Raw genomic sequence first — 27,840 nt, forward strand, 5'->3', positions numbered from 1 at the left:
AAATGCAGAGAAGACAGAGTTAGAAGTAAAAAGATTGTTTATTAAATATATATTTATTGAATGTTATAAATGTGCCAGGTTCTTCTAGTTAAGTGTAATCCAATGAGTTATTCATTTGTGTCAAAAATATTTTCATTTACATAGTCTATATAGTTATTAGATAAGTTTTATTTTTTTCTATGGTTTAGGGAGTCTTTCTTAACAGTGTTAATAGTTTTAATTTTTTTCTGTTGATTTTCATGGACTTTTTCAGGTAGACTATCACACAGTTTGCAAATAAGTACAGCTTTCACACCTGTTTTATTTTAAAGATTTATACTTGTAAGACCGTCTTGTGAAAGATAAAATAAATAAATGCTTTTAAGAGATTGTGAAGACCTGGGTGAATGTTTAAATAACTTCACATAATCCACAAAGCACAATGATAATTTCAACATAGTTAACTAAAAGTTTAAAAAGGGAATACCAAGAATAAAATCTAATTTTTGCTTTAGAGAAATATAAGAGGTCAACAGTGGCACATTCACAAATGCCAAATTTGAAAGAAAAAATCAGAAAAGTGTTATTTTTTCAAAGTTTCTAAAATAAAATACTTTCCATATGCACTATAAATCTTGAAATGAAGCTTTGCTTATTTATCTTGAATTAATGTAAAAGCATTTTGAAGCATGAATTGTGAATATAAGCACCTTCTATGCAAAAATGTCAATATAAAAAAGACAAATTATAACATATAAAACACAGACAGAAAAACAGACATTTTTAACATGGAAAAGACTTGGATAATATTACTATGGAGTAAAAGGGTTTTTAAATTGAACCACAATTAACATAATTTCAGAAAACATTTTTGCATGATTATAGGGAATTGTCTTGCCTATATTCTAAATTTATACCAAAATAAAATGTACATAATAAAATATATCCTAAATTCTAAAATATGTATATTTTGTATATGCCTTATTTGGAATTTTACCAAAATAAAATGTACATAATAAAATATATCCAAAATTCCAAATAAAGCATATATTAAATATTATACCATTGAAAATAATTTTATTGAATCCAAAACAAGTATCCAAATATATGCTCAAAATATTTACTCACCCAAAAATAAAGTGACTTGAGAAGAAAATTGGAAACTCAGGTGACTGAGTCCATTCTTACTGACTAATACTTGCCTTTAATAGCTAAGAAGCCAGGAAATGTCAATTAAAACATTTAAAGATTTCAAGGAGAAATTTTAAAGTGTAATTGTAAATACGAATATTTAAAAAATAAATTAATATTGACATTAAAATGCAGCATTACATATAATTCCAGTTGCTTCCTAAAATGTGTACTAAAATATTTAAAAGGCTATGATTTTGTACTACAGGAAAACTTTATTTAATTCTCTGCTTTCAGTGTCTTGGCGATTGCTCCCTTTGGTCTTATGTGAATCTAGACCCAATTACAACATGCTATTAATATTATCAGGACACTTCCTGGCAGTATGGAATTAAGCTGTGACTGAAAGTAATTTTCAATTACCCTGTACTGTGTGATTTCTGTAAGTATTGTTTCGTTTGTAAAACACTTTTCGGACTCTCTGCCAACAAAATAATTTTTAATCATTCCATTGAGTAAAGTGATATGATATGAATAATAACAACAAACTGTTTCATTCACCTCCTTTATATCATGAGAATTATGGCCATATACTATAATTTTTATTCAGCTCAATGTTATTTTAAAAATAATTTCAAATAGTATCAGAATTTGAGTTAATTAATATGATGAAAAGTTAAAAATGCTAAGTCTTCTTTGCTACATAAAAGCTACCATTTCCTGAGCTTACAATACATCTGTGATGGAGTTTATTAGCCATTATACAAACGAGGAAAGTAAGATCAGATATACTTAGCCAATATTTGTCTACTATGTTCAGGACACTGTGCAATTCAGCATAGAATAAGATAGCTACAGTCTTTGTGTGGAGCATACAGCAAATGGGATCTGACTCGAAGTCTATCTTTAATGTCAAAGAGTTTAAGGATGATCTTATCTAAATGTAAAGAAAGACATACAACTATGCAACAGGAATAAGTTGTACCACTAAATTGAGAGTTGGGAGATAATTTTTCTAAGGGTAAGAGAAAAATCCATCCCGCTATATGGGGTTACAAGATGCCAAAATATATATAATCCATAGTTAACGTTTTTGAAATTCTACACATATTGCAGTTCGTTTTCATATATCTAGACCAATGTAGACCTGTGAAATGACAGTCTGGACAGAAATAGAGACTGATGAAAGCCTTCTGCTGCTCTACATACTGCAGTAAAAATCTGGAAAATAAGAGAATATTTGGTACTGACAGGGAAAGGCCTGTAGAGCCACGAGTGTTTGAAATGTTCCAGAAACACCTGGGAGGAGAAGTGTGGCTGGAGTTCTGTGAGTAAAAATGAGCAAAATAAGATAGAGGAGGTAAGATCAGAGAGGTATGGGGAAATGGGCTGACCATGTAGCCTCGTGAGCAATTGAAATAACTTTGGCTTTTATTCAAGTCAGGTATTGAAGAGTTTTTAGCAGTGCAGTGGTATGATTTGATGCACTGTTTTACAATGTCTTTCAGTATGCAGTATTGACAACAGATTGAAAGGAGGCGGCAAGGGAGGAAGCAAAAAAACCAATCTGGGGGATACTACAATAATTAAGATGTTATGTGATGTTTATGAAACAAAACCACCTTGACAAATGAAATTGAGCCATAGTCTGTATTTACTTGAACTATGATTCTTCAGTAGAATTAGGAAGGTGGTCATAAATGAAGATGGTCATATCTAAAAATAAACAGTGTGTGATAAATGAACAGATAGGAATTAGACAAAGGAAAAAAACAAATGATATCTGCTTTGGCTTGACTTTTTTTGGGTAAATGATGAAATTCCTGACTCAGAGCCATGAGACTTGCTCTTCTAGATTAACTGGAAAGACATTTACTATACTTCTTTGAACACTGTTCCACGATAGCTTTGCCTCTTCAAATTAACCTTTCTAGTTCTAGTGTAAAGTACTAGCCTTTGCTTACTCCTCTTAAAGAACTGGTCAGTAATGAAAGGCAACTATCCTTTCTTTTTTGACACTAAAGGAACTCCTGGTGCTGTATACAATTTTTTCTATTTTCAGCTTCAAAAGAATATAGTTACCACTACATGCATTCATTCATACATAGTGAAATATTGTGTACTGAAATATGTTCTGTACAACTTTGGCTAATTCTTGCCTTCTGCTTTTTTTTACAGAACAAAATAACTAAAATATTCAATGTTCTTATCTTGTAGTCCAAAGGTGCTTTGAGAGTATTCATTTGAACAATCAGATCTTGCTGTTTTCAGCTAAGTTACAACAGCTTACACTCTTCAAGGAGTAGTATTAAAATCACCTTTTCTAGGGTAAGGACAAAGCTTCTTTTGTTATTGTTATTTTGTTTCTCTCTTCTTTGGCATTTTGTTTTGATTCTCATTTCCTTGGATTAGGTGGTTTACATTCTCTAAAGATTATAAAGCTGAATGGCTTAAATTTTTCATGAGTAAGGACAGAAGGGTGTGTGTGTGTGTGTGTGTGTGTGTCTGTGTGTATGTATGTATGTGTGTCTGTGTGTATGTATGTATCCCACCTCCTACAGAAACACATATCTAGGTGAACTCACTTTAAATAAATGGATGCCTGGAAAGTACAATGTAAATCAAATCCTCTGAGAAGAAGCTCACAACCAAAAAGCATTATGCTGAAAGTCCTATTATAAAGAAGGGCGTCTTACAAGAAAACAAAACTACCTGATGATATTACCTTTTGCTTACATCTAGAATTTTTTTATTCTTGGCTTAAAAATCACACATATAGAATTTATGTAAATAATACTCATTGAAATCTTTGGGCAAGGAATAACAACTTACCAAAATAAAATGCTTCAGGGATTGCATTTAGGCTATCATTGTATAAAAATAATATTGGCCACAGTTTGATTATGCAATTCTTACAATGACATCCCTATTCATTAGCACTGAGCACTATGAAGGTCACATGAACCAACTTCTGCTCTGGAGAAGTAAAAATCTTGTTGAGGAACACATTTTAATAAGAAATAATTACAGAAGATAGAAATTAATAACATGCTAATTGAATATAGAGAATAAATATAAAAATCACTAGAGAGAGTCAATCAGAGAAGATGGGACATCAGGAAGATGCTGAGGAGGGAACATTTGGATAGGCAGGACTCAAGAAGCTACCCCCAGACATTAAAATTTAGGAGAAAGTAAGTGTTGGTGGGCAAGGGTTGAGGAGATGAAGATGCTTCTAAATTGTGTAGAGTTTGTAATAAACAAAAGTAGAAAATCAGCTTATATTAATAAGAGTGAGATGAAACAATAAGCAATACTAAAAATATTTGAAGAGACAATAAGGAGCAAAATATGAAAAATAATGATGTGTATATTGAAGAAATGTTGAAACGACAGAAAGATCAGATATGGGGTAATGACATTAATTTAGAAGTAAAGGCAGTCTAGACTAAGCAAGTATAGAGGAGAAATTAGGAGACCAATCAGCAGTCATTGGCACTGAAAAACAGAATTCCAGGCTCTGTCATATGTAAGCGTTCTCACATCCTTCTGTGACATTCACAAGTGGAACATCTGTGTGAAGCCTTTCACCCACGTGTCCACCTTAAAGACTAGAATGTAATTTGCAAGAAACCCAAGTGTAGCCTATTTTGTTCACTGCTACGTAGCCAGTACCTAAAATAATATCTAGCCTACAGTATAAGTGCAATAAATATTTCTTGAATACTTACCATTTCAAAATATAGTTGAAAGTCTACTTTTCTTTTGAAACTTTTCTCAATTATTTCAGGTAACAACGCAAAAAGTTTAGTGGGGAAAACAGATTTTGGAATCAAGTAGACCTGTGTTCAGCTACTGACTACCTCTTAGAAGTGTTTCAAAAAAACTTCTCTGATTTTCAGTTTTTTAAATTTGTAAAACAGAATGTTATCCATCTTTCAGTGTTTTTATGAGGTCAGAGACACATAATGGTTATCCAATCTGTGACAACTATTAACTAAGAGCCAGATACCATTCAATCATGCTTTCTTTACATCTATCCAATGTTGCATATGTCTGAATTATAAGATTTATCACTTTATACTAGATAGTAACATGTCTGTTTTTTCTCCCTCCATATGCAAACTTATTGCTGTACCACCCACTTCTTTAACGTGCCTAGAAATTTTGTCTCAAAATTCATTACAACTCCAATCTCAGTAAAATTTCTTGTTTGATTAGACTTCAGTGCAGAGCAAAGAGGCTGTTCAAAGTGATCACTAGATACGAAGACACCAGGCTCCTCTGAAATCAGCAACCTACTTAGATAGACAGGAATAATTAAAAAATAATGTACCCAGAGTCAATTTCACATCATATTCTCACAAAAGGTTGATGCTTTGGTGTTATTATTATGATATCAAGGTATAAAGCCTGCAATGTTGAAATTCTGCCAACCCTTCAGTTTTCATCAGGTGTCTTGTAGAATAAACAAAAGATTGCACTTTGAGTTCATTTCAACTACTTGCTGTGGGCTTAGCCACAATGAGTAACAATATGAGTAACACAGAGTAACACAATGAATAACAAAAGGAAGATTTTCCTCACTCTTTGAATCTAAGTTTATTAAACTACTTGAAATAGAATGGTGATATCAAATTACGTATTACAGGGCATTTATAGAATTCAAAAATCTATTCATGTGCTTGAAGAAACACATTGATTTTTTCCTGGAAAGCATGATTCTTTTATGCATATTATATCAAATCCAGATCTTATTTTTCAATAAAGAAAATAGAGTATTTTATCTAGTTAAAATTATATGAAATCTGTATTTTTAAATGATACCTTCTGGTAGACAGAAAATTACATAGACAGTATGTAAACAGAACAGCATTGGATTATTTACTGATTTATGTCCACCAAAACTGAGAGCACATTGTTTTATTTTAAAATAAATAATATTGGCAAAATGTGGCTCTTTTAATACTCTACTGCCAACATACAAACTTACTTTCTTAATCTTTAAGACTGGCTTACAAATACTGAGGGAAAACTATTTTTCAGTATTATATTCACCTTCCAATATTACATAATTTACTTCTGATATACTGTTTATTAGTGTTATTTTCTGAGACCCCAACATTAAAAGTATTTTTGCAAATGTAAAATTAGTTTTAGCTTGTAGCCTTTTAAAAAAATAATATAAATTAGTTAGATATAACTGCCTGACTAACAACATCAAAACAATAACATTCATATGTAAAGTCAAAATGATAGCCTCATAGAGGAGATTTAACTCAAATAGCTACCCGTGGACTCCAAACAAAATGATCAATGCTCTTCCTGTAAAACAATGCTTTAGTGGTCAAATGAAATTACAGGGATCTCATAAAGATATGGAAACCAAAGATACAATAGTTGCAGTATGCCTGGAAGTGGCTAAGCTTCCAAGCAAATCATCCCTATTAGTTCCTATTCATGATTCAAATTATGCTATTTTATCTCCTCATAACATGCAGCATTTTTTTTTACCCTCACATTTTAGGCATTTTAGCTTCTGCTGACATGAATGCATTCCCAAAATAGAACGTTACAGCAATCTTCTGCTAGACATTTAAGCCCATTTGTGCATTTATTTTTTAAAATGCTTTTTTTGAACTTTCTAACTGTGAGAGGGCTGGGAAGGTAGTGTTAGAATGAATAAGAACTTGTTTTCTAAAGCAACACTAGACACTTGATCTACTGTTAAAAAAAAAAAAAAATCACAGTCTCCTACCTTGAAAACAAACATCTCACGGCGAAGAATAGCTAGAGTGTTAAAGTTCCCATCACAGATGTTGGGTTTGGCTCCGGGATAAGAGGGTCTGCCGGTTGGAGGCCGAGGAGGTTTTGGCCTGTCATTTTTCCTTGGGTCAGCCGGAGGAATAGAGCGGTGTGGGGGCACTGTCGGTAGAGGTCTTGTAGGTGGAGGAATCTTGTCAGGTGGACCTTTTGAAAATATGAGGACAGTGCTTGGCTCACTTAAAACTGGAATAGAGCTGGAAAATATGCTACAGAGAACAATCACTTATCAGCAGAGGGCACAGACTAAGTGAACTAAGAGGTCTTTAAGATCGTATATTTTCTGAAAAAAACAAAATATCTTACCCAAAAAAGCATTGCCAAGTCTATCTGAAACTGTCCTTATCATGCTAGATTCTGGATCCAGGTAGCTAGGTTTTCTTTGTTAATTTTTAATAATATTTTTCATAGCTTCACCACAGTTATTTTTGGGAAAGCTGCCTTCAGATCTTTTTTGGAAGTAGGTGGTGTATAAATAATAAATAAATGAAAAGGAATACTGGAGCCATGTAAGTAAGTGCCAACAAAGTTAATCCTAGATTTCGATAGATAATGATTCTATGCAAATATTTCCAAAAGATAAACGTTAACTAAGCAAAGTTTATTCTATCCAATGTGTCAAAACTACTTGATACTCTTTTATTGATTTTCACTGTTTTCTTCTAATGAAATATTTTGACAAATTGCTGGAAGAGTGTTTCCTTTAAGTCGCGAATCTAAAATACCTATTGATTAAAATACCACCAGTAAAATATTAACGTGAAGAAGTATTTCTCAAAAGAGGCTTCTAAATCAAGCCAAAATTTAAACATGTAATTTGGTACAGATGTTAAGCATCATTCTCAAGAGATTCATGTTTTTAAAAAGAAATGTAAAGCTGTTTGCACTTAATATTTAGGTATGGGAAGAATATTCTTTTGCAGACCTTCAGTCTAGACTACTAATTCATGAGGTCATGAGAAAGAGACTTCTTTCAGTGAACCACTTAAGAAGAATTTCTGATGACACACACTTAGACATAGGATAGCTCAATTCAACATAAGAGATATTTAGCACTGAGTCAGACATTTCTCTCTTCTTGGTATCCCAGCAAACTAAAGAGCAGCACAAAAATTGACCTTTTTTTACAAATCTATTTTAACCCTGAGAGAATACTTACCACTGAGTTATTAAAATTAAAAAAAACGAATGAATGCAAAAATGAATTAGTGAACTTAAACTATACTGCTTAAAAATGCAAAAGACATCTTCTGGATACTGGATATTAACATATAGATAGCACACGTTTGTCTTTGTATTGTAAAAATAAAAGCTTCACTTCATTAATTTAGTAAAGCATATTTGCTATATGTAAATTATAAATGTCAAGTTCTTTGCAACTATGTTTGAAATACATGTCTTTATAAAGGTCAATGGTTGTACGAGGAAGTTAGGATTATAGCAAATATGCATAATAGTCTTTCCCCTTTTCTCTTAATTTGCATTCATTGAGTGAATAAAAATGACATTACTATACTAAAAATTTGCTTTGTACTCTGTATTAATAAACTTCACCACTTGTTAATTTCACTTCCTTGTTTGTTAACTCTTACTCTAGGTCAATAAATCATTACATGACTTTGGGGTCAATTTCCTGCATCTATCACATAAGGGTATTTTGTGGACCTTCAAAAGTGTTTTGTCTAGGAAATACCTAACATCAAATCTCACAGACTATGAGTCAATCTGTCAGTTTGTAGAAAAGTCTCAGCATTTTATATATGAAAGTCTTATATTTTTCCCTGTTTTGTTTTTGTTACATTCATTTATTACACATTTTTACCTGAATCTTAAAAACTAAAGTTTATTAGAACTTTGCCATAACTGCAGGTTTTTCAAACAAACTCAGTAAGAAAATTTCATCAGTGCTTAACATGTTCCCATAATCTACACATTAAGATACCTGGGACCTTTGCCAACAGAATTCAGTTGATAGAATAATTTTGCCAGTAGGCCAGCTATATGCTTTTTCTGTAGTTATCTGTCTTATACTTAGAGCATCTACCTCAAAGAAGAAAACATAGCAGAAATTCTGGATTTCACTACAGGATTAAGCAAATTGAAACAGTAGTAACCTACCATATATCTTCTGGATGCCCTGTAAATCATCATTAGGTAGTTTGAAGTTGTCTGTTTCCATGTACTGGTAAAATGGAGCCATGATGGCAGTGGGGTCATTGGAATGCTCCAATCCCAGAGCATGTCCCAGTTCATGAACTGCTACAAGAAATAAGTCATTTCCTGTGTGAACAAGAAGAAAATAAGTTATTGTAACTAATACCCAAATATAGAATTGAAAAGGACAGTTTGGTATTATCAACATTTTACCCAAGAAAAATAGGAGGAACTCTTTCCTTCAACTATTTGTATGGTTTCATCATTGGCTTTCCTACTGACCCTTTCAAAAAGGGTCAAGGGAAGAGGTGGTGGTGATAAAGTCAGAGAGATTTAGAATCCAAAAGGGAAGAACAAAGAATAAAAGTTGAAGAGCAGCAGCAGTGGAAACTGATACTACTGCTGTCAAAATACTCTTCTAATTATGAAACACATAATGTGAAACATCTTCCTTTTATATGCCTCACATTTAATATAATTCTAACAACTTAGTAAAAAATATAGGGCAGATACCGTCCTTACTTTTTCACAGATGAGTAAATTAAGGCATGAAGATGACAAGTCTTGTCAGGAACAGCAAAGAGCTGAGATTGGGACTCAAGATATTCTGACTCCTAGACTAAAGCTTTAATTTTTTGCTAGCATAGAATATAGAAACACAATAATGTAAAATAAAATCTATAGGCCATTAGTCAGACTAACTAGAATTATAGTCCTAGCTCTATAAATACCAATTCTAATCTTTTCATACATAATCTGAACAAAATACATTTATCTTAAGAGCTGCTGTTTATCACGGAAAATTTCCACCTGTGGTAAACTTGTATAGTGAAATCTATTGAGTAAAAACTCTGCAGAGATATTTGGTGTGATTTTATGCAATCAACCCCCTGCTGATGACTTCTACATTTTGTTCACTCCTGGATCATCATAACCATATGCATTATGGGGGAAAAAGGTGGTCCTACATCTATATTTTTAATGCTAAAAATTAGTTGGACAATGTGGTGTATCAAATAGTTGGGGCTGTTACATTTCTAAGGGTTATGTTTCTAAGTGAAAAGTTTAATGTGATTGAACATGAAGGCTAATATTTCACATGAATACTTGCCACAAATGCAAATATTTAATAATTTCAAGCATCATTTCTATGAAAACTCCTTTCCAACCACTTTTATAATGTACTATGATAATTGCCTTCAGAAGACTATTTTTTGAACCCAAAAGCCAGGCGAATAACCAACATTTTTTCCACTCTGGAGTAGTCTGTCAAAGAGGAATAGATGAGATCATGAGACTGACTCTTCATATGACATTAGCATACCAAAAATGAGCCATTGACAGTACTTCCTGTGGTCTACCTGAGTAAAAATACTAACAGAGCACGGTTACTGGGGGTTGTCTAGGGAACATCATAGTCATAGGAGGAAGAAAAAAACAGAAAACAGAAGGAAGGAGGAAGTTATTCATGAAGAGTTACATAACTATGACAGTGTTTGGAAGTGTGTAATTTAGGGAGAAGACTACTAAGGACTGTGCCTTAGGGGGCACTCACAGGTGAGAGGATGATTGGAAAGAAAAGAAGCTATATTCATTTTTAGATATGGAACATCTAATCCCAATGCTAAAATGAACATCTTTGTAATTTCAAATCAGAGACACCTTAGTTAAAATACAAATCTGATAACCACGTGGCTTATTGCTACTCTAAATAACATGTTAAGTGGAAGAAGGATAGCTTCGGAGCATGCCCACACCCAGAAAATATGGGTCAATTTTGGCTGGAGTATGCTATCAATGGGCTAAGTGAAAGGATATTTTCACCAAGAGCAGACCGAATGGCAAAACAAAGATTTATCAGGCAGACAAAGGAGCAAAAGAAGCCCAGGCAGTCTAATCAACAGCAGAAAACTCAGGAATTGGTATTCAAGTTCACCATGAACAGCTAGTCACCCCTGAACTCAGTCAGAAGAGTTCAGGGGTGCTGACTCAGAAAATAGCTTCAGATACTCCTGGCCTTCTTTTAGCAAAACTGATGCAACTTCTTGGTCAGAAAGTCCCGATGTGGACTTAGAGGGATTATATCTTGTTTTAATCTTCACAGGGAAAAAAAAATTCCAAACTTCATCCCCTCCTCCTTGCATATCAGGTCCCCTTCACTAGAAAAAACAGACCCTGCTCTGTTCCTAAACACATAGGAAGTCAGTCTTATTCTTAGGCAGATAAATACTGCTTTCAGTCAAAACTAAAATTTTGGCTAGAAGCCTAGCTGAATTATTAAAGGTACTTCAAACCTCTCACAAGAAAATAGTCTCTTGGTCTCAGTTGTTTTTTTCTTTCCTTTTTTGGCTAGAAAGAGGAATACAAAAAGACAAGAACAACACAGACATAATAGTAAACAGATCATAACAGCCAAAGCCATTCTGTTTCATGTATCTGTTCTCTTCAGATCATTCATATTTTTCCTAAGCATCATTTCCAAGGGTGGAGTCATTCCTTGTCTCAGGAATAAAGTAAGGCTTTAGAAGAAAATTAATAGGACCAGGATATGAACTTATGACCTGTTGAGTATTCTACAGCATTTTTAATCAGAAACATTGGCCAAGGGCTCCAAGTAATTACCATTCTTCAGATGATTGGCAATAACGTAATTAAACCTTACTTACAGCTTCACAATAGTTTAAAAGGGTAAGTTGTTTAATAAAGTACTGCCCTGTGATTTGAATTCCACTAGGAACAAAAGTCGTTGGCACATGACGAGCTTCAGACAATTAAAATGCACTGGACCTCTTTCCGAATGATGAAAATAATAACTGCTGCTGTAACTTATCATTAATTCACATTATTCAAAATCCTTAATTGTAATATGCCTTGATTTTATCACCAAGCAGGCAACAAAGGAGAAATCAGTCTCTTGGTTCTTAATACAGAAATAGTACTTGCTTCTTTTGCAAGATTTTGAGTTTGTTGCTTTCAATTGTATCTATAATCTCCTTTCTTTTGTATACTCCAATACAATGTTAGAATACTAAACTGTATATTATGAAGGATAATGAATTATTTGTCATTTCTTTGTCATAATTATGTCTATATTTTATTCCAAGCTCCTTCACCCTTCCATGCATTTTCAGATACTGTCTTCTCTGCTGACATATCCTGAATGTTAAAAAATGATCATGTAATATTTTATACATACAAATTGTTATGGAACATTTATAATCTTACTAAAATATTTGGATATCACCAGCATCACTGAATCTCTCCCTGATGTTTCTGTGATCCCAAAACTTTGGCTCCTCCATTCCTTCAAGAGGTCATCACTACCCCGAGTTCTGAATTTCTCATTGCACTGCTTACATTTTGGTTAAATGTATTTTTGTATATTTGGCCTTGCTTACACTTTTATCAAATATGTATGTTTCAATGAATTACAGTTTCCCCTAGTGTTGGAGTTTTGCAAAGTTTATCTTTGCATGCTGTCTTATAAAACTTGTTGAAACTCAGCATTTTTTTTCCTAATACATACCTTCTATCTTGCCTCTGTCAATTGTGCAAGATCTTGTTAATATTTTAAAAGAAAAATCAAAGTCATCTCCTCTGTGATGCCTTCTCCAAATTCCCAGGTCAATTCTGTCCCTCTACATCTGTGTATACTTGGCCTTTCTTATATAACTTGATTGTAACACATACCATAATTGCCCTGAAAACTTCTGATGCTCTTAATATTCACTTGTAGGTTAAAAGACTGACAGAATAAATTTGAACAGATTTCTAATTTTAAATATATAAATACTTAAAATAGTACAGTCCATATCTAGAAATAAAAATCAGAAATCATCACCAAACATGTGATTAGTGGAAATTTCTCCAGTGCTTAGTGGATGGATAGGATGGAATAGGTCTTCTCAACCTGCAGCCCTATCAGACTATGCGTACAGTTGGTTTCTCTAGTTGAGAAGCTAAAGAGATATGTGGGAGCCAGCCTCCGAGAAACTCACATTGTATCAGGGTTTTATCAGTTTGCCACAGCAAAATATGGCAGAAGTGATGGTATTTGACATCTAAGGCGAGGTCATACGATACATCCATGACTTCCATCTTATCTCTCTCTCCCCTTCACCCCTCCTCCCCCAACCCCTGCCTCCTCTACAGCCATGTGAGTTAGCTTGGAAGTGGATTTTCCATCCCCTTCATATGAGTGCGGCCCCGGCCAACATGGATATCCATGAACTAACCCTAGCCAGAACCACCTGGCTAAGCTGCTCCTGGATTTCTAACCTTCAGAACCATGTGAGATAATAAATTGTTGTTTTAAGTTGCTGGGTTTTGGGGTAATTTTTTATGTGGCAATAGATAAATGCTATGGGGTATTTTAGCACTCTATCTCCTCTCCGTTTGGTTAGGATTAAGAGGTGATTCTAAGAAAAAACTGAAAAATACAGTAGAAAGGAAGCTACTTTGAAGCATGTGAGTGTTTGTATAGCACTTCTGAAATAAACAAGAGATTAAAATATTGTCCATTCCAACCCCCTCTACAAAACCCAAATGGCTTGGTATAACTCCTGGTCTGAAGGAACGTCTGCGATTGAAAATTTCCAGAGGTAGACATATCATCTATTTCCTTGTCTCCTGTGTTTTTTCAAATCTGAAAAACTTGATACTTTTGTTGTACCTATGCTATTACTCTCTTTGTACTTCACTGAAAAGAGGGTCACTCTCTTGGTGGTCAGGAAAACGTGGTTCCTGCCAGAGAGCCAGAGAAGTCTGATAGACGGGTCTGAAAAAATAACATAAAAGAAATACTATTTATTGAGCATCTATTATGAACTATAAAGTCACTGAACTTGTTACTGAAACATCATGACCTAAACTTTATTACTTCTGCTTTACCAGTAAAGCTCTCAGAAGCTATGGAACTTGCTCAGTCAGCCAGCCCATAAGAGGCAGAGTTGGTATTTACATCCTGGGGGCACAGGTCACCTAAAAAGACTTAGGTCATAGCTTTGCAATACAGAAGCTGAGAGAAGCTGATCTTGGGTGGATTTTCACGCATCTCTTTCTGACAATATCGCTCTTCTATGGAGCCTCCAGTACCTCAAAGTGCTCTCTCTTGCCTTCTCCCTGCCCACCATCCCTGCCCTCAACATTCCACCTAGGCTGGGCTGCTCCCCTAGTGCCTCAAACTCTAGAACCATCCCTCAGTCCTTTCTCTAAGTGCTTTCCCCCAATTGAGTCGACATAGTTTGACTATGAAAAATGTTTATTGTAATCATTTTTAGTTACTTAGCATTGATGAGTAAATCTTGCAATGCACTTGCGAGTAGCATTTACATGTGTCAGATACATTTTATTGAGATTTATTTGATGACAAACCAATTTATTTTTATATATGCTCAGACCTTTGAAGTCTTTTGTTGTACACAGGACTATTATTATGCCCCAACATTTGCAGAATTAAAAAAAATAGTTTTTAGAACATGTTATGCAAGTGATAGAATGAAGTATCAGTTAATATTCACATGTGCCAAGTACAGTACTAGGTACTTAATGTGTTAGTTTATCTACTCTCTGCCATATTAATTAGGTTTTATTATTATTACCATTCTACAGACTGAGAAACTATGACTTTCATTGACAATGGGACTTGACCAAAGTTACACAGTAAATAGCAGAAACTTATGTAAGCCTCCATATAGTCCAGGTCCACAACCAAGAACTTAGTGTGCTAATAAAACGCACTTCTCCACTTTTTCCTTAGCCCTAAACATCTTTTCAAGGCTCTACTGAGCATCCCAGGAGACGATGGCCACCCTGTCAAGCCACCTTCAAAGAATACAGCTGCTGCATAGGAGCTCTTTGTAGGCATCTGTAATAATAGTATTCCTTTTCTCCATTGAACTAATAATAAACTTAACATTTTAAAACTTAGGAAGTGTTTTAGTCTGCCCTGGCTGCCATAACAAAATACCACATACTGCGTGGCTTAAACAACAGAAATGTACTTTCTCATAGTTCTGGAGGCCAGAAATCTGAGCTCAGAGCACCAGCATGGTCAGGTTCTGGCGAGGGCTCTCTTCCTGAATTCTTCAATGCCCAGCTTCTCTGTGTGTACTTACTTCGTAAACAGAGAGAAAAAGGAAGCTTGCTGGTCTTTCTTCTTATAAGTAAACTAATCTCATTAACTGGACCTTATTCTCGTGACCTCATCCAATCATTATCTCTCAAAGGCCTGATCTCCAAATACTATCAGATTGGAGGGTTAAAGCTTCAACCTATGAATTTTGTGGCTTTAACCACAAAATTTTTATGAACACAATTCAGTCCATAAAATTTCCTCAGTCCAATTTGGCTGCTCAAAGAGCTTTTATCATTTTCATTGCTTCTTACTTTTAATTAAGTCTGAAAGTCCTGGAGATTTTTTTTTTTTTTTACAAAATTAGAAAAAAAAACAGTATTGCTACAATTAGAAGAAATAGGTATAGTACACGGAACTTCACTTTTTAAATTATATTTCAAAATATTTATTTGGCAATTAAAGAGGTTTGCTGGGAATGTTAGAATTGTCTGTTTGGATGTGGTTTGAAGCATGTCTAATAAGGCACATTTAAACACTGTGCACTTAAAATATGAGGAAAACAAATTGCCATTTAACAGGTCTTCCAAAATCAGAAAAAGGATTTTCAGAAATACGTAAGTGCCAAACATTTATACTATTTAATTAAACAAATACTTCAGATTAAATCAATATAATTAAAACAACCTACATATATGTTAGTCAGGTAAAGTAGAAAACCTAGGAAAATATTTGAATAATCAAGGCCAAACTATACTTTTTATTCCTTTGGGCTAGAGTTTGAATATGATATCTGCATTTAATTAATTAGACATGTCTTTACTTAATTCATAAAAGTCTTGCTGAAGAAAAGCAAGATTGGAAACAGTTAACTGCACCATGCTAAAAACAAAGCCCTTTTTGTTTCCAGTTGAGCTCAGTTAAGATTCTAAGAACATTCTCAGTTATGTTTCATGTTATTTATTTTTGTGTGATTTATCTGTGCAACACGTTTTCCCTGGGTAGCTCAGTTTGATTGGTCAGGATGATTCTGGAGGCCTACTTGCCTCTCTCTGCAGCTAGTGCAAAAGAGATCAACTTCACTGACTGCTTTAAAAAAAAGTAATCACATTATAAATTGCAAAGCCACCTTTTAGGAACTGACCTGAATTGCCATATTATTATTTTTATTTCCAAAATAATAATACAGATTATTATTGATATGGCAATCCTGGTAATATGTGCTACAACTTCCAGACCAGCAACACATATATAACAAAAACTCTTTTAAAAATTTTCAATTATCTACTATGTGCAAGGAAATATATGCAGAATTATTGAACTATTGATAATTTGTCATAGCATATAATTAATTTTTCTACTTGGGCCAGAAAAATATGAGTGCCTGGAACTCTAAAGATAAATTACCCAAGCCTTTGTTCTTCATTTAGGAACTGAGAGTAGTTTAGTATCTCTGAGCTCTTTTGAGCTCATAATCCTCTCAAAGTATCTGAGAAACTATACAACTTCTTCCCCAAAACATGAATGTATTAGCAAAGAATTGAAAGTGATTATGGAGTTATTTTTGCCCTACTTAAGTCCTGTAAGACATACTGGGGTACAAACTGTCAGTTATAAGAAGAATAAATTATGAGGGTCTAGCGTATAACATGATGGTTATAGTTGACAATACTGTATTTTATACTTGAAATTTTCTAACAGAGTAGATCTTAAGTGTTCTTGTCACCAGAAAAAGAAAAATGGTGACCATGTGAGGTGAACAATGTGTTAACTAACATGATTGTGGTAATCACTTCCCAGTGTGTTTGTGTGAGAGTGTATATATAGAATCATTAATTTGCATACCTTACATATAGATAAAAAATAAAAGACACACCATATTTAAAATCCTGACTCAACTACTGACTGTATACAATTTAGTAAACTACTAACCTCTCTGCAATTCAGTTTCTTCATTTGTAAAGTGGGTGTGACATCATATTATAGGGTTGTTAATAGGTTAAACACCATCAAGTATATAAAACATTTTGCATAGTTTCTAGAATATAGTTTACTGCAAAGAGTGGTAATTTCAGTAACAATAACAATAACTACTTCTACCACTGTGAGTATTCCTGTAATCAACAAACCTTACAACAAACTTTTGAGGTAGATACTAAATGACATGAAAAGAAATTGAAACTCCAGTACGCTGGATCGCAGAAAGTAAAAAGACTGTTATGTGCCAGAACAGGAATCTAAATATCAGTTCTGACTTTACAAAGACTAGTGCACCAACTGGTTAAACATGGTTACTATGCAAACATATGTGAGTGACAGAGTTGAGAAATATACTGGGCTCAAGTTCTGGAGAGTTTTGAATGCTATGTTTGAGTGTGATTATTATTAGGAGATAACAGAGTACTATGAAAGTCTGACATTGAAATGATATTGCTGTAGAGTAATTTGGCCTCAGTATGCAAATATGATTGGAGTATGATGTAATATGAAATGACTGATGGCAAAGGAAGCAGTTAGAAGACTGCTTCAGTAGACAATTAGGTGATGAGGGCTAAGGTAGTGATGAAGGGAACAGAAAACAGGAGTTGAAATGAGCAAAGGAAGTAAGTGAGAGTGATATAATGATTTGAAATCATTTTTTGAATTTAGGGGTTATGACCAACAACAATTATTACATTATTACATTACTGTTGGTCATTACCCCTAAATCACCAAATTCCACGTAAAGATCATCTCATATTTTACTCTCATTATTTCCAAAAACAGAAAAACTTAACATGGATTTCGATTAGAACTTTCAAGGTTATAACGTTTAAAGGCTGTCCATATAAATTTCATATAGAAATATTTCACATTATTTTCACATAGTACCTTACATTGGCTTTTCTCTGCACATCTTGTGCTTACATGAATAATGAATAATTAGCAAGAAGTGGTACAAAAGTTTATAAAATGTTTCATACATTTGCTTGTACCAACACGTCTAGACTGTGGTTCCCATATGCATTCTGCTATATCTTTCAATCACTTTGCTGATGTGAGCTTATCCTACAAGAAAACTGCTTGAAGACATACTGTAACACCACTGATACAAAGCTGTTATACATAAGGGCTGGCTCATAACAAGGAGATGGGTTGGCTTTTTTTGAGGAAGGGCATTGAGCTTACTGTCATGCAAAGACACAGAACTGGAAAAGGCATGGCCTTTCTAAATAGCATTCCAGCTGCAAGCTCAAGGTCAGTCTTTACCCGCATGCTGCATGCTGCAGAGAATGGCCTCTGTTTCCTATCAGCCTTTTGAATCCTTCATAAAGTTGGAAGCCAGTACATGCTTGCACAATTGCATATGAGAGGAATAATTAGCAAAACAATTAGTGTATTTTGTTCACAAAATTCCTGCTTTTTAAGCATACACATTTGGATACCAGAAACTTTTTAAATTTTACATTGAAAAAACTTCTGATCCTACACTAAAGAAACAACTCTGATTAAAGCATAAATAAAGGGTAACTTACACAGCAATTGAATTTAAGATGTATTTTGTAGCTTATATCTTAGATGGCCTTAATTTTCCCTACAGCTTGACTAAACTTTAGACAGGTGTTTTTCCTGACCATAAGCTCCAGACTTCCCTTTTCTTAAAGCATTTACTATAGGAAACTTTCAAATATAAATCCTTTCTTTGTTACTTTCAGACGTATATATTATCCCAGACTCTTGCCAGTTTTACAACCTAGGAATGTCTTTCTCTGGGACTTGGGAGCCATTCTTTGAAATGTAATCATCAAGCAAGATAGAGTCCTTATCTTCCTGTCTCTATGGGAAGGGAGGAGCCTTATTCTGATTAGCAACGATTACCAAAAAAAGATCTTCTAACCACATTGATAGACCTCCTCTCTATACTTAGTAAAACCAATCATGACTATGTATCCCCAGGAAAATACTGGGAAAGTATTTATAGGCTGTGGAAGGAGGGATCCTAAAGATCTGGATGGTAGTCAGACTCATTTGGGCACATAAACAGACTTACACAGGTTTTCTGGTTAATTTCCACTTCCTAAAGGAGAATAAAAGTTGGAGAATGGTTGAGTTTAAATTCCCAGCTCTGAGGACTAGAATAGAGACCCTCACAGAAGGGATGTACAAATTCCAATATGAAGGAAGTAGCAAGAGAGAATTAACCAGAAATCAAGTGAAAAGATGTTACAGATGTTATAGTTGTGTATTGAGTTACCAGAGTGAGTGTGTATGGCCCTCAGAGTAAACCCATGCAACATGATTCTCTGCACTTGGATATACTTACACACATAGAAGCAACTAACCTATATTCAAGTAAACTGCTTATTTTCTGAAAGTAGGAGATTAAATTAGTAATAGAATTTAAAAGTTGAGGGAAGATGGAATTTCAGTTGTTTTTCAAATTTTGCTATTTTCAGTTCATTGCCACCTAATTCATTTTTTTATATTAGAGACCTGATGGCCTAGGTATAAACAATTTCCTGTTTTTAAAAAACAAAGCAAAAGCTAATGTAAACAACCCTCTATACTCAAATGTTTGTACAGAGATTAAAAACTTATAAACAAATTTGTTTTTATAAACATTAATACATAAACAACAGCAAGTACAGTAAAGAAGTGTGATAACTTTATCATGACACATTCAGATTTCCTGATCATTTCTCTTTCTTCCCTAAGTGAAGCTCTTCTCTGGAAGAGCCTGTTTTGCCAAAAATTATTTAAAAAAAGAAAAAGAAAAGGTAGTTTTTTCTATTAATGTTTTAGAGCTTTTATTTTTAGTTTTTCTCTAAAGCAACCCCCTTTCCATACTCTCCCAAGCATGTATTTTTTCATGAAGATATACAATAGTAAAACTAGACCAAAATGAGTATACAAAATATAAAAAAATTATAACCTTAGTACCTTAATATAATCATGTATTTTTTAGAGTAGATTTCACATATATGTATAAAAATTCATAGACAAAAATTGTATATATATATATATATTTCTTTTTTGGCATGCTGTGAACCTTATACTTGACAGTGGAACAGTTGGCATTAATGTACTGTGTTGGCCTATCGAGTGATTACCCAGAGCTTGAAATCAACAACTCAGGAATTTCTGACAAAGAGTTATTTATTTTAAATAAGATTTCCCAACTTGATTAAAGCTATTGATGCTAATAAGAACAGACAAATGTGTTTGCCTTTCTGCAATTCTCATTTCAGCAGTAACTAGAGCTCATATTTGTTTTCTAAGAATCAATATAATACATGTAAAGTTTGGCTTAAATTATCCTTAATGTATGAATTTAAAAAATAATATGCAAAATCAGAAATTTGGTAATTATTTGTGCAGTCAAAATTAGTGAGGATTAGCTGAGCCAGTTTATCAAAATATTTTAGTAAAGTAGTGGACTTTAAAATAGACATGTACATGGCACATACCAATAAAATCAGATGATTCATGCATGGCCTAGTGTTCACACAGCAAATTTTAAAAAATATTTCAGCATCTTGCAAAAGGATATGATGTAACCTAAGTGTCTTCCTTATCTGCTTTCTTTAGTTTGGACTTAGAGTGGCAGAACTGAAATAGCAAGATAAAAATGGAAATGAAAATTAAAGGACATTTCTTTTTTTAATGACAGATATGCTTTACATTCGTCTGTGATTTATTCCACATATTCCGTAACTAAAATTCATATTTAAATTATTTCAGTGTAGGTGCAGCAAAATATCTTGTCTTATTTTTATTTAGTAAACAAATATTTGAAAGGCTTGGGTTTTTGCTTAGGAGTTGGCAGACTATTCTGTTGGCAACGTGGTTAAGAATTTCAAATGTTCTGAGGAATGTTTTCTTTCTAGGATACATGACTTGGATGAGAACCATAACCTAAATGTCTTGTGAAATACGTGTGTGTGTGTGTGTGTGGTTTGTAAGTAGAGCAATGAATAAAGCACTTATGTTTCATAATTTTTACAGATTCTAAGGAAATAAATTTGTATAATAACTTCACTGTAGTCTTGGAAATTTCTTCCAGCAAACAGGAACACTTAAAAATGTATTAGAAATATTGACTCAAAAAAAGGCAAGGGATGTAAATCCCTGATTGTGAGATTTCTTTTCCTTTTAATTATGTCTTGATTGCAAAGAACCTAATTAATGGGAAGCAGTTGCTTCATTTACTAAAGGATAATAGCAACATTCATGGGGTACCCATTATGGCCCAGACTCTTCTTACAAAAATCTTTTAAGGTAGACGTAATCACCCCAGATAGCGCTTTTAGAAATAAAGGCTTGGAGTAAATAACTTAGAAGCTGGTAAGTGGTACAGGCAAATTTGTATCCAGGTCTGTTTGAATACAAAGTCTTTCTTCCCTATGCTGAATATGACTATCTGTAGTACTATATATACACACACACATACGTGCACACGCATGCACACACACACACACACACACAATCTTCCATAAATTTCATCACCTAAACTAAGGTAAAAGGTATAAATGTAATATTATGACACAAATGAACAAGAAAAGAATCAATGTTGATACCAAGAAGGACTATCATTACCTTTGATGTTTGCTCATGGACTGCTAGTTTCCATGAATTTTAATAATATACAGCAAGAATACATTGTCCACTGTATGCCCAACCAGAAACACAGACTATTCACAGGAGATACAAGAGTCTCCAAGGAATTTACTGTGCTCTGCTAGACAACATCTACCATCCTATATCATATTAATGGAATGTTAACAAAACATCATTATTATCACAGTACTTTATTGGTCGAAATCCTAAAATCATTTCTTATTACAGTTGAAATTATCCATTAAAAACTGCTTTTCATAATCTGGTTTAGACTTCCCTGTCCAACCCATCTGTCACTATTCACCTACATGTAGCTTAATTCTTAATAGTTCCCTAACAAACCATACTAATTTTTACCTCTCTCATGCGAATACCACAACACATATAAAAGTGATAAAGCATTTGCCCCTCTTCTGTCATTGTTGAAAGTTTTAGTATGTTTTATTTTGATCAAACAACCTTGGATGGTCAAGGTTAACACATGAGAATTGAACTGTGTATGAATGATTCCATTCATTACATTATGTCGTTTATTGCTGCAAGGGATATGTCTTCTGCAGAGGTAGAATTTCCCTCTGAAATTACTTTAACTATTTTCACATACTCCCTCTGGCCTTCTCCTGCTCTATTTTGTTAGTTATCCTTACAGTGAAGTGATTTTTACCAAAATCTATTTTAGCTGTGGAGAAATAGAGATTTTTTAAAATATGCCATTAAATTACTCATACTTTGTGAAAAGTAAAAAAAATATAGATTTTGTATATACATAAGAATAAGTTTCAATACTTGAAAAGCCTTGGAAAGACTCTTTAAAATATGATTTTTCTTTTTTTTTTTTTTTTTTTTGGGACGGAGTCTCGCTCTGTCACCCAGGCTGGAGTGCAGTGGCACAATCTTGGCTCACTGCAAGCTCTGCCTCCCGGGTTCACGCCATTCTCCTACCTCAGCCTCTCCAAGTAGCTGGGACTACAGGCGCCCGCCACCATGCCTGGCTAATTTTTTTTTGTTAAAATACGATTTTTCAATTGTACTTTGTAAACAACTTCAAGAATGATAATATTGTTTAAGTTAGCCATTGCTACGTAACAAATCCACAGCTTAAAACAAAAGTCACTGATAGTCTCACAGTTTCTATGGGTAGAACTATGAGAGAAGCTTAACTGGGTTGTTCAAGATCAGATTTTTGTGAGGTTTCAAACTGTTGGCTAGAGCTGGTCAAAAGGTTTGACTAGGGGAGGCTCTGTTTCAAAGCCCAATTAGGAAATGTTGGCAAGCTTTGGATCCTGCTGTCAACATTTTGGACAGAGATGTGGTCCTCACCATGTGGGCTCTTTTCATATGTTGGCTAGATGTCCTCATGACATGTCATCTGGCTTCCTCCACAGTGACTGATGAGACAGACAGAAAGACTGCCTGCGCTGGAACCTGCAGTCATTTATACCCTAATCTTGGAAGTGATTCACCATGACTTCTTCCATAGTCTATTCATTAGATGTGAGCCACTTTGTCTAGCTTACACTCAGGAGGAGAGGATTATACCAAGGCATAATTACCCAGAGGTGGCTCATTGGTGGCCACTGGGGGGCTGGTTACTCCAGCATCAGTAACAATAGTGAATGCTACCACTTGAAGGAATTTCTAGGTTTTAGATATTGTACTAGGTGTTTGAACTCATGGTAATATGTATGCAAGGGACAGTCTTCCATCTAAGCTTTTCCTATGAAGAAACTGATACTCAGGAATGTTAAATAAATAACAAGGAGTACTGCTAATCACTGATAAAGCCAGGATTCAAACCTAGGTCTACTGTATTCAAAGTCAGCAATTTTTCTCCCCTTTAACACTGTACCTTTTTTTTCTTCCATGATAATAGAAAATGATCTAAACTGTAATGATTTTTATTGCACATACTGTTTTGGGAATTCACGCTACTTAAGCAGAGAGGAAAAAAGAATCGTATTGAATTATCTTGCCATTACCTTTATTAAATTTGATTCTTAAGAAAAAAAATACAAGCTTCAAAATCTGCTACTTTTCAACAAGACACTTAGATAAAGAAAAATTATACAGCTCTGACTTGCTAAATTTTGAAATGAAGTGTTTGTGCTCAGAACTGTTCTCCCAATAATCAGGCAGAAATACAGGGCCCTCTTTATCATTATCTTGTCCACTAGGAGTTTTCAATATCCCTCTTCAGTTACTGTTCTACAAAGGCTGGAGAATAAGGAGCTAGTGATGGGTAAACTGAACTTTTAATGTTCGAGTTATAGTATTTGTTTATATCTGAAGAATATGTTCTCTATTCATTTTGCTACAGTAGTCACATTCTTTACATGCTATAATGAGTAATTCAGTCATCCTTCCCTACCTTTGACAAAGAGATTATGCAGACATATTTTCATATTAATGACTCAAGTCTTAGTAGCCATTTTTTTGACAAACAAAATTAGAGCTTAAAATAATGATGCAGAATTAAATACAGCACTTAGAACCTGAATTAACAATGTGACAGACATTATTAAAATTTTAATATAAAATTTCACTGTTTTTCTCTAATTATCATGGTTTGCATTAAAACTATCATATCATCATCTAACATATTAATTATAATCACTTTTTGTCATTTTGATTCTGCTGACCTTCATCTTGCAATTTAATCTTCAAGTTGAACCATATAAAAAATAAAAGGAAAGAAGGTAGATTGCAATTCAGTATCAGTATACACAACATTAAGCACAGTTTTCTGTTGAAAATAAAATGGAATGTAAAAACAAAGAAAAGATAACTAATTAGAGCCTCCAAAAGCAGAAATCTATTTAAAAAGGAAGACATTCCTGTATAGAAATGTAAAACACTTGTGGAAAAATGTGCATATGAATATGCAATTTTAAATTATTTTATAACATATGCTTCTTAGCAGCTAATGAGAAACTCTAACTCCAGCAATATGTCACCAATTCTAACAAAAATAATAACCATAAGCAATTGCTTTCAAAATCCCAGTCTCCCTTGGTCCACTAAAATATTAAAGACATGTAGCTCTTAGATTATTAAAAGCATCTTTCTTCACACTTACATAGATAAAGAAATTTTGTTTTTATTCCTCTTTCCTTATATATTCAATATCCAGAAAGGTTTAATTCAACTTCAAACTTAAAGATATTCAAATTTTTATTAAATATGTACCTAGAAAAGATCTTCCCAAGAAACTATTTTTACTCAGAGAAGTATCTGTATTTTCTACACACTTTATTTTCTATTTTGTAAGCCAATTTTTTTTTTCATAAAAAAGTGATTAGGTTTTGGGGTCTTTGGTATTATACATTGTCAAAGACTTATGAATGTCTAAATAATTTTAAACCATGTATCTATCTCCTCTCTCTATATTTTTCTAATTTTCCTCTCAACACATTCCAATTAATTCATCAGGTATTATCCTTTCTAGAGACAATGTTACTGTTTCCCCTAGCAGCTTATTTAATACAAATGTTCTTTGTACCCATCCCTTATTTTTTTTCTACTACCTTGCTTGGCCAGACATGTGATCCACTAAACTTTATTTTTCTTCCCCACCTTATGAAACACCTACATCTGATGCCACTGATATATGTAGGTTTATTTTTATGTATTGTTCTAAAATATCATAAGATCGAAAGCTATCTGATTGGTAATTCTTCAGTCTGTTCATGTCTGGAAAAGAATATTAATAGAATTTTCCCAAATAAGCTTTTTCATCATTAAAAAAAGGATAAGAAATAAATCTTTCCTTTTCCTATAATGGATTCACTATCTCACAACTATTCCATTGAGTTTTTATATGATTCTCTTCCTTTGAGCTACTTTAAAGCTCTTTTTATTAATCTTTTAGTCCTTTACAAGTTACTAATCAAAGTTTATTTCAGCCAAACTTAATTCCACTACATGCATTTATTCATTAAGTAAATATTTATTGAGTATTAGATTAAGTACATTGACCTGACTCTTAATGAGCTTAGTCTGATAAGGGAGACTGATAAACACAAAAATACAAATAGCTAAAAATCACAGAGATATCCTTTCAATAGCCATATGCTTAGCATCTAAAATGCTGCAAGCACAGTGGCTTCTGAGGTCAATAAAATAAGGTCCCAGTTTAAGTCTATAATAGTGAGATATGTAAGCAAACTTAAGGATATTTTACAAGTGTTGCAGGTTCTAAGACAGAAGTATGCACAGGCTAGTAAAGATTCAGATGAAATGAACAGTTCTATTATGATTTTGTTGTGGGACTGAGTCTTGGGGTTTAAAACTGGAATCAGGGTGACCAGTTGTGTTCTCATCAAAAAGCCTGTGTAAGAAATAATGAACTAAGGTAGAAGTGTCATGGATGACATAACAGACATATAAAGAGGAGAACTGATGTAACCATGTTATTGTGGAGAGAAAATGAGATAAAGGACAAATTAACAAACCAAACACAAACAAAAAAATCCAGGATAACACCAGGTTTCTGGTTTGGACAATTACATGATGATATATTAACAAAGGCAGACAATATAAAAAACTACAGCAGGTCTGGGGACATGAAAAGTTAACTTTTGAATTTATTCAGATGAGATTCCTATGGAACAGTGAAATTTGGGGTTGGAACTCTTGAAGAAAAACTGACTCAGTATTAATGTTCTTACAGGTTATTATATAAGTAGGTTAAGCCATTGTGATAAATAAACAGGCAGAAAAAAGATACAGAAAGATTACAAAAGAAAGGATAATAAAATCCATGGGTCATAATGTAGAGGCACATGGAAGAAGGAAATCTTGAAGAAGAGTAACTTGGAATAGTTCAAACAGTAGCAGATAGAGTGAGTAGCCTACTGGGAAGTTAAAAAGAGCTAAACGTTTTAATAAAGCAGAGGTTAAATAAAATTAGATGTCAAGAATGAGATGACTAAAAAAGGTTCATGGATTTGACAACTAAGATATAAGGATGACTTCTGACAGGAGCCTGGGAAACTCCAGTTGAGAGTGTAGGAGGAGGGAAATAGACACTAAACACTCTAAGAGCTTGACTACAAACTGCAGAGGCCTGCCATGTTGTGTGAGTTCCCACGTCTTTCTCAATTTAATCAAATTAAAAACTTTAGGTAATTTTTGTTAATGTAAAATGTACATACTACAAAACTGCACAAATCCTAAGTGTACAGGTCAGTTGATCATCACAAATTGAAAACTCTATGTAATCAATTCCCAGATCAAGAAATCAAACGTTACTTGTAATCTATCTGCTTGGGTCTCCTTCTTGGTTGCTACATCCCCAAATGAACGGTTATCAGATCCTGATAACCACAGATTAGGTTGCTCATTTTTGAACTTCATATTAAATACATTCATATTGAACAAAATAAATATTAATTAAATATTAAATGAATTGACTTGGCAATGCGGGCTCTTTTTTGGTTCCATATGAACTTTAAAGTAGTTTTTTCCAATTCTGTGAAGAAAGTCATTGGTAGCTTGATGGGGATGGCATTGAATCTATAAATTACTTTGGGCAGTATGGCCATTTTCACGATATTGATTCTTCCAACCCATGAGCATGGAATGTTCTTCCATTTGTTTGTATCCTCTTTGATTTCATTGAGCAGTGGTTTGTAGTTCTCCTTGAAGAGGTCCTTCACATCCCTTGTAAGTTGGATTCCTAGGTATTTTATTCTCTTTGAAGCAATTGTGAATGGGAGTTCACTCATGATTTGGCTCTCTGTTTGTCTGTGATTGGTGTACAAGAATGCTTGTGATTTTTGTACATTGATTTTGTATCCTGAGACTTTGCTGAAGTTGCTAATCAGCTTAAGGAGATTTTGGGCTGAGACAATGGGATTTTCTAGATATACAATCATGTCATCTGCAAACAGGGACAGTTTGACTTCCTCTTTTCCTAATTGAATACCCTTTATTTCCTTCTCCTGCCTGATTGCTCTGGCCAGAACTTCCAGCACTATGTTGAATAGGAGCGGTGAGAGAGGGCATCCCTGTCTTGTGCCAGTTTTCAGAGGGAATGCTTCCAGTTTTTGCCCATTCAGTATGATATTGGCTGTGGGTTTGTC

The 27,840-nt window shown here is 33.8% G+C and overlaps 1 protein-coding gene across 1 annotated transcript in view; it reads right to left on the reverse strand.

The window, feature by feature from the left end:
• Positions 1–27,840, reverse strand: part of MMP16 (matrix metallopeptidase 16) — a 284,820-nt gene that overhangs the window by 77,190 nt on the left and 179,790 nt on the right. The window contains exons 5-6 of the mRNA XM_032759998.2: positions 9,052–9,213; positions 6,869–7,080 (exon numbers count right to left, since the gene is read on the reverse strand). Coding sequence (XP_032615889.1) covers positions 6,869–7,080; positions 9,052–9,213 — 374 coding nt within the window. The remainder of the gene's footprint in view (positions 1–6,868; positions 7,081–9,051; positions 9,214–27,840) is intronic.

This window comes from Hylobates moloch, unplaced genomic scaffold (assembly GCF_009828535.3).
Source record: "Hylobates moloch isolate HMO894 unplaced genomic scaffold, HMol_V3 SCAFFOLD_9, whole genome shotgun sequence".
Classification (NCBI taxonomy): domain Eukaryota; kingdom Metazoa; phylum Chordata; class Mammalia; order Primates; family Hylobatidae; genus Hylobates; species Hylobates moloch.